We start from the raw sequence: 13,490 nt of genomic DNA, 5'->3' as shown, positions 1-13,490 counted from the left end.
TTAGGTTTTTGTTTTCCTTTTGTAATTATGTGTTTGTATCTTTTTTAGCCCTGAAGAAGCCCTGCAACGTGGGGCGAAACGTTGGCTCATTAAATTAGTATATTTTTACTATTTGAGTTTTTCTTGACCGCACCCGGACCATATTCTTTTCATATTGATTATGAAGTATGTTACCCAATTAATGAACCTAAACAAGAGCACAGTTTTAGGTGTATTACAATTGTCAACTTTTGCTTTGTGTTGCTCTTTAAAAAACCCAAGTTTTTTCTCAGTAAAAGTCAGACAAATAATAGTCATCACTATCAATAAATATTTATAAAAATAATTTCAAATGTACCATTCTGTAATAATTTGGTGTTTTGGGGTGTTAAAATGTATATGTGCTGGATGCAGCTTATACAATTAAGTAAATTTTTTTGTGTGTTGTTATGGTACTGTTAATTTAGTATGAGAAAATAGACAAGGTATAGCTGGTTTGGCAAAAATTAGTTGCAATAAAACCACAGCTAAAATTTTCAAGGATTCAATGCTTATTTTTTATGGTTCATTACTTAGTAATCATTGTTTCTATGCCAATTTTAGCTGTAGTTTTTTTCTTATTACTTCATTTATTATAAATAACAATATTAATATATACCTAAGTATATACAAACATAACTGGTGCCCTTCCTAAGCCATATGGCATTATAAGGGATTGGGCTGGGTCCGCTGAAGGCGGGTGTTACAATATTGGCCCAGGAGCCACTGGCCGGGGGGTACAAAGAACAGGGAGGGCCGCTCCAGTGGGAATTAAAAGGTGAGATGGGTTAAGATGACTTCAGGCTGCAGAGCCTGAAGCCCATCCCTCGGCGAGGATGTCGACCAAGGAGACATTGCTTGGCCACCTCCCGGGTCTTGGTTGAGGGGCGACCTCTCTGAACAGCGGGTTAGCACATTTCTTCAGCCCATCAAAAAACTTTATGTGTCTGCGACCTTTGAACTTCGAAACAGAGGGGAGTTGGAGCTCATCATGGATAGCACTGTTCCTGGCTCTTTGGAGTGAAATCCCTCGGACTATTTGCCAAAGGAGGAAATTCTGGAAACTGCAGCTTTTTCAGCGTGGTCTTGAAGAGGCATCGCAGGAGCGGGGCACCATAGAGCAGAGTCGGTCAGATGATTGCTTTATAAATCTCCAACTTGAGCCGAAGTGAGGTCTGCAGTGAAGTGAGCAGGTGGTAGAGCCTGTAGGACTTCAACCGGGCCAGTTTGAGTCTGTCCCTGACGTGACTGGAGAAGGTAAGATGACTGTCAAGTGCCACACCGAGGTAGAGGATGGTGTTCAACATCCTGTGGCTTTCGCCATACACTATGAACTGCTGTGGGAGTTTGCCTCTCTTGCCCTTCTGAAAGGACATGACTAAGGGATCTGTCTTCGTAGGGTACACCCTGATGCCGTCCCTCTTCAGTGCAGTTTCGATGGTAGCAGAAGCATTTTCAGCATGTTTGAGGGCTACCTTCCAACTTGAGGTGTAGATCCGGATATCATCTGCATAGGCTGTTACCACTGCCTCTGGATGCTTGAGGGCGACTACTGGTGCCGTAAAAACAACAAACAGTAGAGATCCCAGCATAGAACCTTGAGAGACTACGCTGGTGGCGAGAAGCCCCCGCCTATTCGCACGGCGAAAGATCTTCCACTAAGATAGCTTCCGATCAGTCTGCATAGAGCAGCGGGGAACTTGAACTCCTCCAGTCAGCAGATTATAATTATAATGTAATATTATGTAATTTCTTCTGTAGTTTTATCACTACTAATTTATGCTTAGCTCTATAACAATACTGGTTAGATGGGAAGATAGTTGGAAGAAAATAAATAAGAATATCTTGAATAACTCTACAATACTATTATCAGTGAGGGAATTCAAGTTTTGTTGCTGGTCTGATACACTTATTCAATTATTATATGTATCATATGAGATGAATCAAGATGTATTCTGTTACTAATATAAAGGTGGAAAAATAAGATTCCATAAAATAGACATATGCTCCTCTTTCTGGAATAGAGGTGACAGCAGTCCTAAGAAATAATATATGGATTTTTTCTAGATTTTGCCCAGATGTCTCAAAATTAAATTGTTCAGGTTTTTTTTGAACCAGTCATAACTGGTCATACCTCATAAGTTTTAGGAACTAACAATGTAACAGAAAAGAACTAATTTATTTTGAGTTTTGAAAATAATGTCACACGCAATTGTTTAATTGTTTTAACAGTAACATAACTATATATCAGTGGAGTGTCCAAAGCGTTTAAGGGTTGTTCAATTTATATTCAGAGATAGAAAAAAAAATGAGAGATAGGTTTAATGCATTATTCTTTTCACTGATACCGACCAATAACAGCTTAAAAGTGAAAAATTTAGAGTATTAGGTTCTTTCAGTCACAGCCAACAACCTTAGCCCAATCAAATTGATTATCCCTCAGTCCTAGTTGCTCCTTTCTCCTTCAGTCCTAGCTTAATACTGCTGTCAGTCTCATGACCTTAGTTATTTCTTATGGAACATTTTGAGATACAGTAGTTGGGTCATGCGACAAAAAGTATAGGTTATAGTTGAGGAATGGGAACAACTTCTCAGTAATGACCCTAGCTACTGTCTCAACACATCTAATACAAATTAATATATAGGTAAATAGTTAAACTCCTAGATCATGTTCTATATAGACTAAAATGTATATGTTTTTTTTTTAAATTGATTTAAGATATTATTTATGCATAAGGTTCTGTAGAACATGCATAAATAACAATGTATCATTATTTTTTCTAGGGAACAGTATAAATTTTCTATATAGATTAAAATTTATATGTTTTATTTTAGATATTGTAGATGCATATAATTCTACACTGTTATTTACTTTAGGGAACAGTATAAATGTTCTATATATATTGAAATTTATTTATTTTTAAAAATTTATTTTAGATATTATTTGTGCATATAATTCTACATCGTTATTTGTTTTAGGGAACAATATAAATGTAAAGTTCAGGACCGATATTTTGTAAAAGATGAAAGACCAAAAGTAAATCTGAATATCGAACCTAGTACAAGGTATGATCCATCATTTTATTTATGAAACTACTGAAACCTCTTAATTCAATTTTTATGTCATCTTTCAGCTTAAAAACATTTTTAAAAAATCCTCAAACTTTTATTATTATTTTTATTGTTTATATAAATTGATTTTTAAATGATTTTACTTATAGTTTTTCAATTATCTGACTACTACACAGTTTGTTAATTATCTGACTACTACACAGTATTACTCAGAAGAAGCTGATTAGGAACTCAAATTACATATCGGTCTGCAATAAGTTATGACCTATTTAACCATTGGTATGCTACAGATGTCATTACTGGTTAGGAACCAGTAACCAGTCAATAAGGCATTAGTGATAAGTTCCTAGTGACTCAAGTGTCGAGTCATCCAAATTTTTTCACAGTTTTTAACATTCTCACAGAATAATGCTCATTTCCTCCCTCCCCCTTCTGCTCTCATACATGAATGAACAGAAAGTTCACCTAAAGTTGATGGAAGCATTCCATTTTATAATTCATGCTTTCAGGCCATTTTAAGGAGGATCAAAAGTAGAATGGCCTGCAATGAAGTAGAGAAACCATTGAATGTGCCAGGCATATGAAAATTAATAAATTCCATTATATCTTATCTATATATTATATGTTAGTAACTGATCAGTAATTTGAATTACAAACCCATTTTGTTTTTTTGAGTAGTATATTTATATATATATATAAAATATATTTATTGTTTTGGTTTTTTAGTGCCAAGATAGAAAAATTTACACCATTTCGAGGGATGACTTTCTACATAGTTGGTAAACTAGAAAAAAGTAAAGATCAAATTAAAACCCAAATTTTAAAATGGGGAGGAAATTTAGCTTCTAAATTAACAAGTGATGTTGTCGCAATAATTTCTACCCAAGGTACATTTAAATAATATTCATCTTTTTTAAATTATTATTTAAATGACATTCACTATCATTTTTTTTTTTTTTTACCTTTAGGTGAAGTAGATAAAATGAATAGTAAAATGGAAACTGCCAAAGAATTAAATATTCCTGTTGTACCTGAGTCATTTATTGAAGCTTGTGAAAAAGGTGGAGCTGTAGAGAAAATTGCAGAATCTGTTATTTCTCCGTGGGGTGGTAATGTAAGTATTTTCACACTAATGACCTATTTTAACATTCTTTCATTTAGTGTTAATAATTATTCAAACTTCTTAAGATAATGTTTAATTTTTTGGAAAATAGTCTGTTATTAGTGTCTTCTAGTCAGGAAAAAGCCAGGAATTTTGAGCAGCCAAAAGCTGAATTTTGAAAAAAAAAAACTTAAGAAAGCGAAAATTATGAACAAACGATTTTATTTTTCTGTTGTTATAAAACTTTGTATTTTAGAGTTTTTCAAAGTAGGAATAACAAATGAAAATTTCATTCCTGCTAAGAATACGACAGTTTAATGAAATATAATGTGGTTGTAATATTGTCAATAATGTTAATTGGTCTTGGTTTTTCCCATCCAAATCAGATTTATTTTTTTCTCCTTTAGTTATTCATGAACTTGTTTAATATTATGTATTTATCATAATTGCTGACAATGAGAAATGATTTTTTTTTTTTTTCAAATAAAAAAATTAAAGGTACTTAAGATTTTTTAAAAATTTGACATTTAACTCTGACAGACTATTTTATTGAGAATAAGACCTTTCTGATATTAAAGATCACTGTATTTCTCATTGATTCACTAACTTAAATCAAAATCATTAGAGCTGTTTTGAGAGAAATTGAAAAATGTGGAAAATCAATTCTAAAGAGTATACTTCTGGTAGTTTGTTTTTTTAAGCGAAGAAGTTGGAGGTATACACACACCTTTAATTTATAATTTTAGTTTTGTACGACATATAGTTCATAGTTTATATTTATCCGTTTCTTATTACTAATAAAATTTTGAAATGAATAATTATTTCAGATAAACTGAGTTAAAGGTACTTTAGAGGAAGATTTTAAACAATTGTAATACCTTGCTGATATTAAAGGCCATTTAATTTTACATTGACGTGCTGAGTTTAATCAAAATCATTAAAGCCCTTTTTTAGAAAATGTGTAAAATCTATTCAAAATGTGAGACTCCACGTCAGTCAATTTTATCTAAAAGGGTTTTTTCACATACCTGGCATATCGCCTAGAATATGTAATTTCCGTTTTATACGACTTTTGATTTTAAGTTAGGCTATTCACACACTGACCATTTCACAAGACTTGGTTATTTGGACCCCGAGGACCTCAACATGTGTATTTACAATGAAAACTCAAATTCGAAGTTTTGCATGATCACAATGCTTCCCACACTATATAGTGCATATTTAGGAAAGTGAAAGTATAAATTAATTAAAATTTTTTTTGACAGTATTGCTATAATTTTTAACAATAAACTTTTAAAATAGAAAACTTTCCAATTGGTACTCAATAGTTCTAACAGGCCTGAGAATTGATGCAATGACCATTTTGACTCAGGAGTCCTTGAAATCTCTTACCACTCACCATACTATATATTCATGTATAGTTTAGTGAAAATAAAAATGAACGAGAGGTTACTCTGGAATTAGCCCATTGAACAGAGCTGGTAAACTCAGTCATTTACTACATTTATTTTCCTTCTGTAAATTTCTAGGAAATATATTATACAAAAGTATTATTGACTATTCACAATATATTTCATTAGAGGAGGTGAAGAAGTATTTTTAAACCCACTAGGAGTGAGAGACATCACTAATTATCATATTTCAACTAGTCTTGAGTGATTTAGTGTTTCTAGTTTGATGAACAATTTATGTAACTTGATTATAGATTGATTCATCCTTGCATCTTGATTTCATAATAACTTAATTTAATTGCAATTCAGAATAATCTTATTTTAGGTGAAGGAAAAAGTGAATGAAGCTATACAAAAATCTGCTGACAGAAAGAAGTCTGGAAAAAGTGGAAGTTAGTTTTTAAAAAATATTACCTTTTTAAATGTTTTTAATTGTTTGGCAATTAGTTATATTTATTGGTATACCATTTACAGGTAGGTTTGAGAAAAGTGTGTCTAAAGTTACATTAAAGGTTGTTGGTGGCCTAGCTGTTGATCCAGATTCTGGCTTAGTTGATACAGCTCATGTTTACACTGATGGTAAGGATAAGTACACCTGTGTCCTTGGCCTTTCTGATGTCCAGACCAACAAAAATAGTTTTTATAAAATTCAGCTATTGGAATCCAATAATAAAAACAGGTAAAGTTTTAAGCCAGGAAAGAAAGTTATATTTTTTGTGAATCATCCATTAAAAAAGAGATTAATTTAAATGCTTTTGAAATTAAAAATAGATGTTAGTACTGATTCAATAGAGAACCCACTACACTAGTGAAATTATTTTCCATGAGGAAAAAAAGTTAAACTTATTTTTTTGTAATAATAAACAAAGTTTCGGCCCTGCGGTATAAGGTCCATGTGGAAATAAAACAATTATGCCCAGTTATTGAGACATTCAGTTAAACCTAAATGTCATCAAAAAATGATTTCATAATATCTAAGGTAATTTGTGTAGTAAGTTTTTAGGATATAATCTAAGGTTTAAGTATTAAGGATAAGCCATTAAAATACAACAAAATTAATTAATGATAGGATTGGTACTGGTATCTAGTGAGGGGAATTGGTCCAGTAAGTGGGCTTATTGGTCCTTTTCGCCAACTCCTGGTGGCTACCATAGTTGCCGCGGCATACTAACCAAGGTGGGAGTATCAAGATTCATTTCTCAGGACTTCCGAGAAAGAAATATCAACTGCCATGTGGCAGCCTATCCACAATATTCCAAACCGGACGCTTTGAGACCTATGCTCCAACCCACACAGTCATCACAGAAATACAAAGAATAGAATAAATTTCAATGAATTATAATGATTAATAACGGGTTCATAGTTGCAGTGCCTATGAATGTCAAGTCTATTTTGGTTCATAAAAGACTAGAAATGGGGTAAGGTTTATTGGTTAAGTAGGTAGAAGACAGAATAATTGAACCTTATTCATATAGAAATCTTGAAGGATGTAAATCTTCAGAGATGAATATAGAATTAGACTGCGAAAAATGATTGACACTGAACTGCAGAGCATGTTAATGCGGGGAATGAGGATAAAAAAAGAAGTAAGCTACTGTAGGGCAAGATAAAAAATGCTTGTGCTGTAAGAGTTATGCTTGACTTAAGATCGGTCATGAAGAGACAGGCTCAACTTTTTGCATATGCCCATAGTGGGGAGAGGGAGGGAAGAAAAATCCTCAAAAAAGTAGTAGGTTGTGAATACTACCTACTACTGTTTTATCGATGTATGATACATTAACCTTCAGAAAACAGAACGGTATGAATCAGACCTTCCTCTGGACCAAAAACAAACAAGATAATAACAAAAATAAAAGTGGTATAACAAGATATAAATAACTAACAGTTAGAAAGAAAGAAAATAATGAAAACTAAAATCAGAAGAATGAAGAAAATACTCTTAATAAAAGCATGAGTTTGATTATTAAATTACATAAAACTGTCTAAAAATATATTTGATGACATACAAAAATAACAATGTACATTGATAAAAAAGAAATAAAATATTAATAGAAAAGTTCTACTAAATAGTTTTTTAATAAATGTTGGATAAATAAATAATTATTGTCCTTGGTCTTCAACATGGGTTATTTTTTCTTCACTCAATAAATGAAAATGTTTGCTGCATACCTCAAGAGACATGCTATCGGAACTTTCATCACCAAACCCTCCCAACAAGAGCTTCCTTATAAGTGTGATAGAATATCTATTATAAATATTTATACTATTTCTTGAAGTAATTTTATTTCCGATTTTAATTTACCCAATTCTGTTAAATTTTCTAGCTAGAAGTTTTTAGCTTATCCCAAAACTTTATCTGAGGTAAATTCGATCCACTATTTAACCAGAGAAGTCGTGTTCTCGGCAAATATTTTGAGACAATAAGAACAAATAAGCCTAAGCCATTTGCTTCAACATTTCAAACCTAGTAGTTATAAGATTTCCTTTACCTTAAGAAGCCCTTGTGTATCTAAATATTCTGTTTGCTGGTTCTTGGTGTGATTTTTATTATTCTTCAGTATCAATGTGTGTGAATCAATCAATATCAGTATCAATGTATAAAAAGTAGAGAGCTGCTCTAAACTATTTTTTAAAAAACAATTAGGGTTAGCTTATCTTTCTCTCTCCACAATAATAATGTTCATTCACTTTTTTTTTTATTTATACAAATTTTTCCCGTACTAAAATTGTTATGGGATAATATTTAATTAAATTTTTTTATCTTGAATTGTGATAATATAAATGTTATACATGTCTTTATTAGTATTTCATTTGTGAAGTTTTGTATTTATCCATGTTTTTTGTTTTCTATGATCAGTTGTTATTGTTTTAAAATTTGTTATGTTTTGATTTTTTGTTAGATATTGGGTTTTCCGTTCATGGGGTAGAATTGGTACCAAAATTGGAGGAAAGAAGGTAGAAACTATGGACACGCTTCATGCTGCTAAAAAGCAATTCAAGTGTGTTTATCGTGATCATACCAATAATGAATGGAAAAATCGTGAAAACTTTGTTAAATATCCAGAATTTATGTATCCTATTGATATTGATTATGGAGAGGTAACAAATAGTTCTTTGTTATTTTATTATATTAATGTGTGTCTAAACCTTTTATTGAGTTTCATTTCATTGCTGTATGGTATCACGGACTATTCTTTTTTAAAACATACTATTTATAATTTCAGAGTGATAATATCAAACTATCATCAGAATCTAACTATGAATCAAAATTATCAAAACCTCTTCAAGAATTAATTAGGATGATTTTTGATGTTGATATAATGAGAAAAGTCATGATGGAATTTGAGGTAAAGTCAATATATGTACACCTATTTATTTATGAATTAAATTTTGATTTAAACTTATATTTTTTTATATAATTTTTTAGTTGGACATGGACAAAATGCCTTTAGGGAAGCTAAGTCGTAACCAGATACAAAAGGCATACGCTGTACTTTCAGAACTGCAGGAAAAAGATGGTGATATAAAACCAATGAAGGTGACAGATGCTACTAATCGCTTTTACACATTGATTCCTCATAACTTTGGGACTGATAGCCCACCACTTCTTGACAATAAAGAGATAATACAGGTACCTATGCTATGTTGAGCAAAGATTTGTTATTATTAATGAATCAAAACCTTGACTATGTTTTAATTAAAGAATATATTGATGATTTGAAGTATATTCCTCTTGAATCTTTTTAAATTCTTTATTTTTTAGTCAAAATTAGAAATGCTGGAAAGTCTGATGGAAATGGAAGTAGCATATAGCTTGTTGCGTGAAACCAAAGGTGAAGGTGAAGAAGGCATGCATCCATTAGACGCACATTATGCTAAACTTAATGCTGATATACAAGTGCTGGAAAGAGATACTGAAGAATTCAAAAATATTGAAGCTTATGTTAAAAATACACATGGTGAAACTCACACTCAGTATACACTCGAAATTGACGAGGTAATTTATTCTTCCATCTATTATATATTTTTACTTTATAGTTTATATAAAATGTAATATGCATTTTAACAGTGCTATAAGCTAGAGAAAACAAAGATGATGGAAGTCTTAAACAGCTGGGAATAAGATTGAGCTTTTTTGAATTTCTTTAAATAGATTTTTTTCTTATGTCGTATCAATAATGTTACCATTATTTTTAAAAATTGCCATAAATAACAAATTAACTCATGAAACAGCGATCTGGCTTCTTTTTTTATTGTAACTCAAAAAGCATGTTTAATGAATGTTAATTTTATATTTCCATCCATTATTTAGCTATAAAAGTGTCTTATAAATAAATTATAATTTTTTTTTCTCAGGGACTTGAAGTATTCTGTAGCCTTAAGAAACATGATGGCTTTTATTTTATTATAGTTCTGAGATTATGATTTTGTTTTAGGTATTTAAAGTTAAAAGAAGTGGTGAAGATAAAAAATTCAAACCATTCAAAAAGATGAAAAATAGGAAGTTATTGTGGCACGGTTCAAGGATTACAAACTTTGCTGGAATATTATCCCAGGTTATTACGATAGAATTTACTTTTACTATCTTTATACTTAATACATTTTTTGTCTTTTAATCAAGTGCTTAGTTCATTTTTAGCAAACTTGTAGTTTAATCATTAAACATTTTTTGTGATGTTAATCTATAATGTCAGGCCAACTTAATTATTTTTTCTGAAATTTCAATTTTCTTTATATAAATATTTGAAATTCAACTTTATTCTTTAAATGTTATTACTTTTGTTATTTATATATTGTTGTACAACTGGAGTTTTAAAAATTTATTTTCATATAATATTATAAATATTATTTTGTTCATACAGAACATAATAAAAATATGTATTTTAGAAAAAGGCAAAATTATAAGTTTATTAAGACATTATTTTTATTTGTTTTTTAAGACTTAACAATGGAAGAATCTAGCTGTGAAACTCATATTATCCACTTAAGCAAATTTTATCACAACATAAAAAACCTTTTTGTGTTAAACATTAAAAACAAGGTTGTTAAATTTGTTTTTTCTTTTTAGTATAATATTGGTTATTGCAATTATATTTTATTTGTATATATATTAGAGGCTTTTCATGTTAACATAAGATTTTCTGAATTGTAGAATGTGAGTTTTGCAGTCAGGCCCTTTAATTACCAAATAATAAACAATAATAATTGTTATATTTGATTTGAGATAATTATTAATTTTTATTTTTTGACATTTCAGTTGAGATTTATCAGATTGTTTATTATATTTGATCAATTTATGTTGTAGGGTCTAAGGATAGCACCGCCAGAAGCACCAGTTTGTGGTTATATGTTTGGCAAAGGTATATATTTTGCTGATATGGTTTCAAAATCTGCCAATTATTGTATGACTTCGCCTTCAAATCCCAAGGGTTTAATACTTTTATGTGAAGTAGCCCTTGGTGAAATGTAAGTTATTTGTTGAACATCAATTTTATAATTATCTGTTAATGATCTATCCCTGTAAACATCTTTATGTAATTTTTACTTTATCTTAACTCCCTTCTGTTTTTGTATTTTAAACAGTTCTGATTGTTTCTTAAGTTATGTAAAAAAAAATTATATTCAGTTTAGGGGAAAAAGTAATGACCAGCTGGTAGTCCTCTCGGATCCTGGTTGGACAACAGCAGACCAGATCTGTTATCATTGCAATATTTTCACAGAGTTAAAATTTCCTATTTCCATTTCTGAGACATAATTTCTAAAAATATCCCTTTTACTTTACTATTTTGTTTTTTTAAAATTCATACCTTAATGAATCTGCTACCATAATGTACTGTCTATTTCCATAATGGAATTATACCAGTAGTAACTTCTATAATTTTTCCATAGTCTAGCGAAGCTATTACATTCCTTTAAAGTTATATTGATAGCTGATAATTCTGTAGCATGCAAAAGTGGTTTTTTAATCTTACAGTATTTATTAATATGATAATATGTTTGTTGTGTCTGGTCTGTCTAAGCTATTGATATTTCATGAATAATGAGTTAAGATTCATTAATTTGTATTATTCATTGTGGCGACAGCATCAAGGTAATGGAAAATGTGATCTAGTGCTTCTCTTTTACAGCATATCTTCATCACGTTTACCGTTTACTTGATGATATATCAGGATGTTAAAAATAATTACTCATTTAATTGAATTTCTAGGTATGAAAGAACAAGAGCTGATTATATAGAGAAGCTTCCATCTGGTAAACATAGTACAAAAGGTGTAGGTATTAATACGCCGGACCCTTCAGAGTCTATCAAAAACGATGATGGTGTCGAAATTCCATTAGGTAAACCTGTCAAGCAGTTTACTGATAACTCCAAGACATCTCTGCTATATAACGAGTATCCTTTTACAAATCAACTATTTTGTTTTATAATTATCGTATTTTTGTATATTGTCTCATTGTATTATTGTTCAACACTCCAACAAGGGGCAGTTGTTGTTGGATTTATAAAATAACAGATACTTTAAAAAATTCAAGACAAGTTGGATTAGGATTCATTTTTCGTTTAAAGTAAACTTGTATAATGATGTGTCGAAGTTAAATATACCACCTTTGTTCTGAATTAATGTTATTTTCAGTCCTGATAGTCTTATATGTCAGGATTGACGACGCTTTAACTGGTTGTTTATTGATAGCATAGGTACTTGAGGCTTTTTTTAAATCTAATTACAGTTTTCTCATGCATTAATTATTTAACCAAGTTCTTGCTTCTTCGAATTCTAACCAAGAAACTCTTATTTGGGTAGAATAATAGCCTATTTGAACTTCCTCAAGCTTTGGAGGTCTATTGATATTATACAACCTAGGTATGAAAATATTATATATGCTAGGATACCTTGGCAGTGCATCAAGTGGGTGGGAGTTGCATAATTCTACTGACAAAGATACCTAAAGAAGAAAGTTACAGCCCTGGAGTATTAAGTCAAGCCAGAAGCATTGGCTTAGTCATTACTACCCCCAAAACCCAAGTATACAGATGTCGGAAAAACAATCAAGATGCCTACATTTCCAAGTTAAGAGACTTGATTGTTGAAGTGGTATTGGATTTTGTGTATCTGGGTGACTATTGATCTCCATAATAGTTCCTCTGAGAAGATTAAAAGAAGTCTTTTCAAGCTTTTTAAGTCTAAGCTAATTACCAGGGCTAAAAGGTTAGGCCCCTCCTTCCTATGTATTGGAGTCCTAGGTGAACTATTGCATTGATGAACAGAGACCAGACATGTTTGAAAGAAAAATCTATAGACCAGTGCGAAAGAATGATGGCTGGAGGAGACATCACAATAGGTAACTTAATTCTGAATTCTTTGACATATCTGTGTTGGATTTTGCCAATGTATAAAGACACTGGGTAAGATATCTAAAAAGAATAAGATAAGATATATACCAATTATGGTGACTACGGAGAAGAGGAGGATTGGAAGATTGAAAGCCCACTGGATCGACGTGGACTAGATTAGCAATGAGCTGGTGGACCACAAAGAGGAATAGGTGAATTTTCTATTAGGGAGGCCAAGGCTCCCATAAGACTATAGCATCAAGGATGTAAAAATGTTCCAATTTGTTCAGAATATTTTATATAGTTGTTATTTTGTTCATTTACCAAAGTCTTAGTACTTAAAGTAAGTTTCATATAAATCTCTGTATATAAACTTTACATTTTAATCATGGCATTTAACAAGCAGCCATTTAAGAAATCTACTTTTTTCCAAAGTTGGTTTTACCATCCATTTTTATAGGGGAAGTCTCACCCTTTCCATATACATTCAAGTGTGTACATTAAAATACTCTTA

The 13,490-nt window shown here is 31.1% G+C and overlaps 1 protein-coding gene across 1 annotated transcript in view; it reads left to right on the top strand.

Moving 5' to 3' along the window:
* Parp (Poly-(ADP-ribose) polymerase) overlaps positions 1 to 13,490 on the top strand; it is a 22,088-nt gene that overhangs the window by 7,428 nt on the left and 1,170 nt on the right. Inside the window, exons 7-18 of the mRNA XM_014434755.3 lie at positions 2,998 to 3,084; positions 3,817 to 3,977; positions 4,059 to 4,204; positions 5,969 to 6,035; positions 6,118 to 6,322; positions 8,544 to 8,742; positions 8,868 to 8,990; positions 9,071 to 9,274; positions 9,407 to 9,640; positions 10,080 to 10,199; positions 10,949 to 11,109; positions 11,852 to 12,037. Of these exons, the coding sequence (XP_014290241.1) occupies positions 2,998 to 3,084; positions 3,817 to 3,977; positions 4,059 to 4,204; positions 5,969 to 6,035; positions 6,118 to 6,322; positions 8,544 to 8,742; positions 8,868 to 8,990; positions 9,071 to 9,274; positions 9,407 to 9,640; positions 10,080 to 10,199; positions 10,949 to 11,109; positions 11,852 to 12,037 (1,893 nt within the window). The remainder of the gene's footprint in view (positions 1 to 2,997; positions 3,085 to 3,816; positions 3,978 to 4,058; positions 4,205 to 5,968; positions 6,036 to 6,117; positions 6,323 to 8,543; positions 8,743 to 8,867; positions 8,991 to 9,070; positions 9,275 to 9,406; positions 9,641 to 10,079; positions 10,200 to 10,948; positions 11,110 to 11,851; positions 12,038 to 13,490) is intronic.

This window comes from Halyomorpha halys, unplaced genomic scaffold, assembly GCF_000696795.3.
Source record: "Halyomorpha halys isolate HHAL.00 unplaced genomic scaffold, Hhal_1.1 Scaffold1421.1, whole genome shotgun sequence".
NCBI lineage: Eukaryota > Metazoa > Arthropoda > Insecta > Hemiptera > Pentatomidae > Halyomorpha > Halyomorpha halys.
Note: the sequence above shows the minus strand (reverse complement) of the source record. Positions and strands in the feature narration are given on the sequence as shown.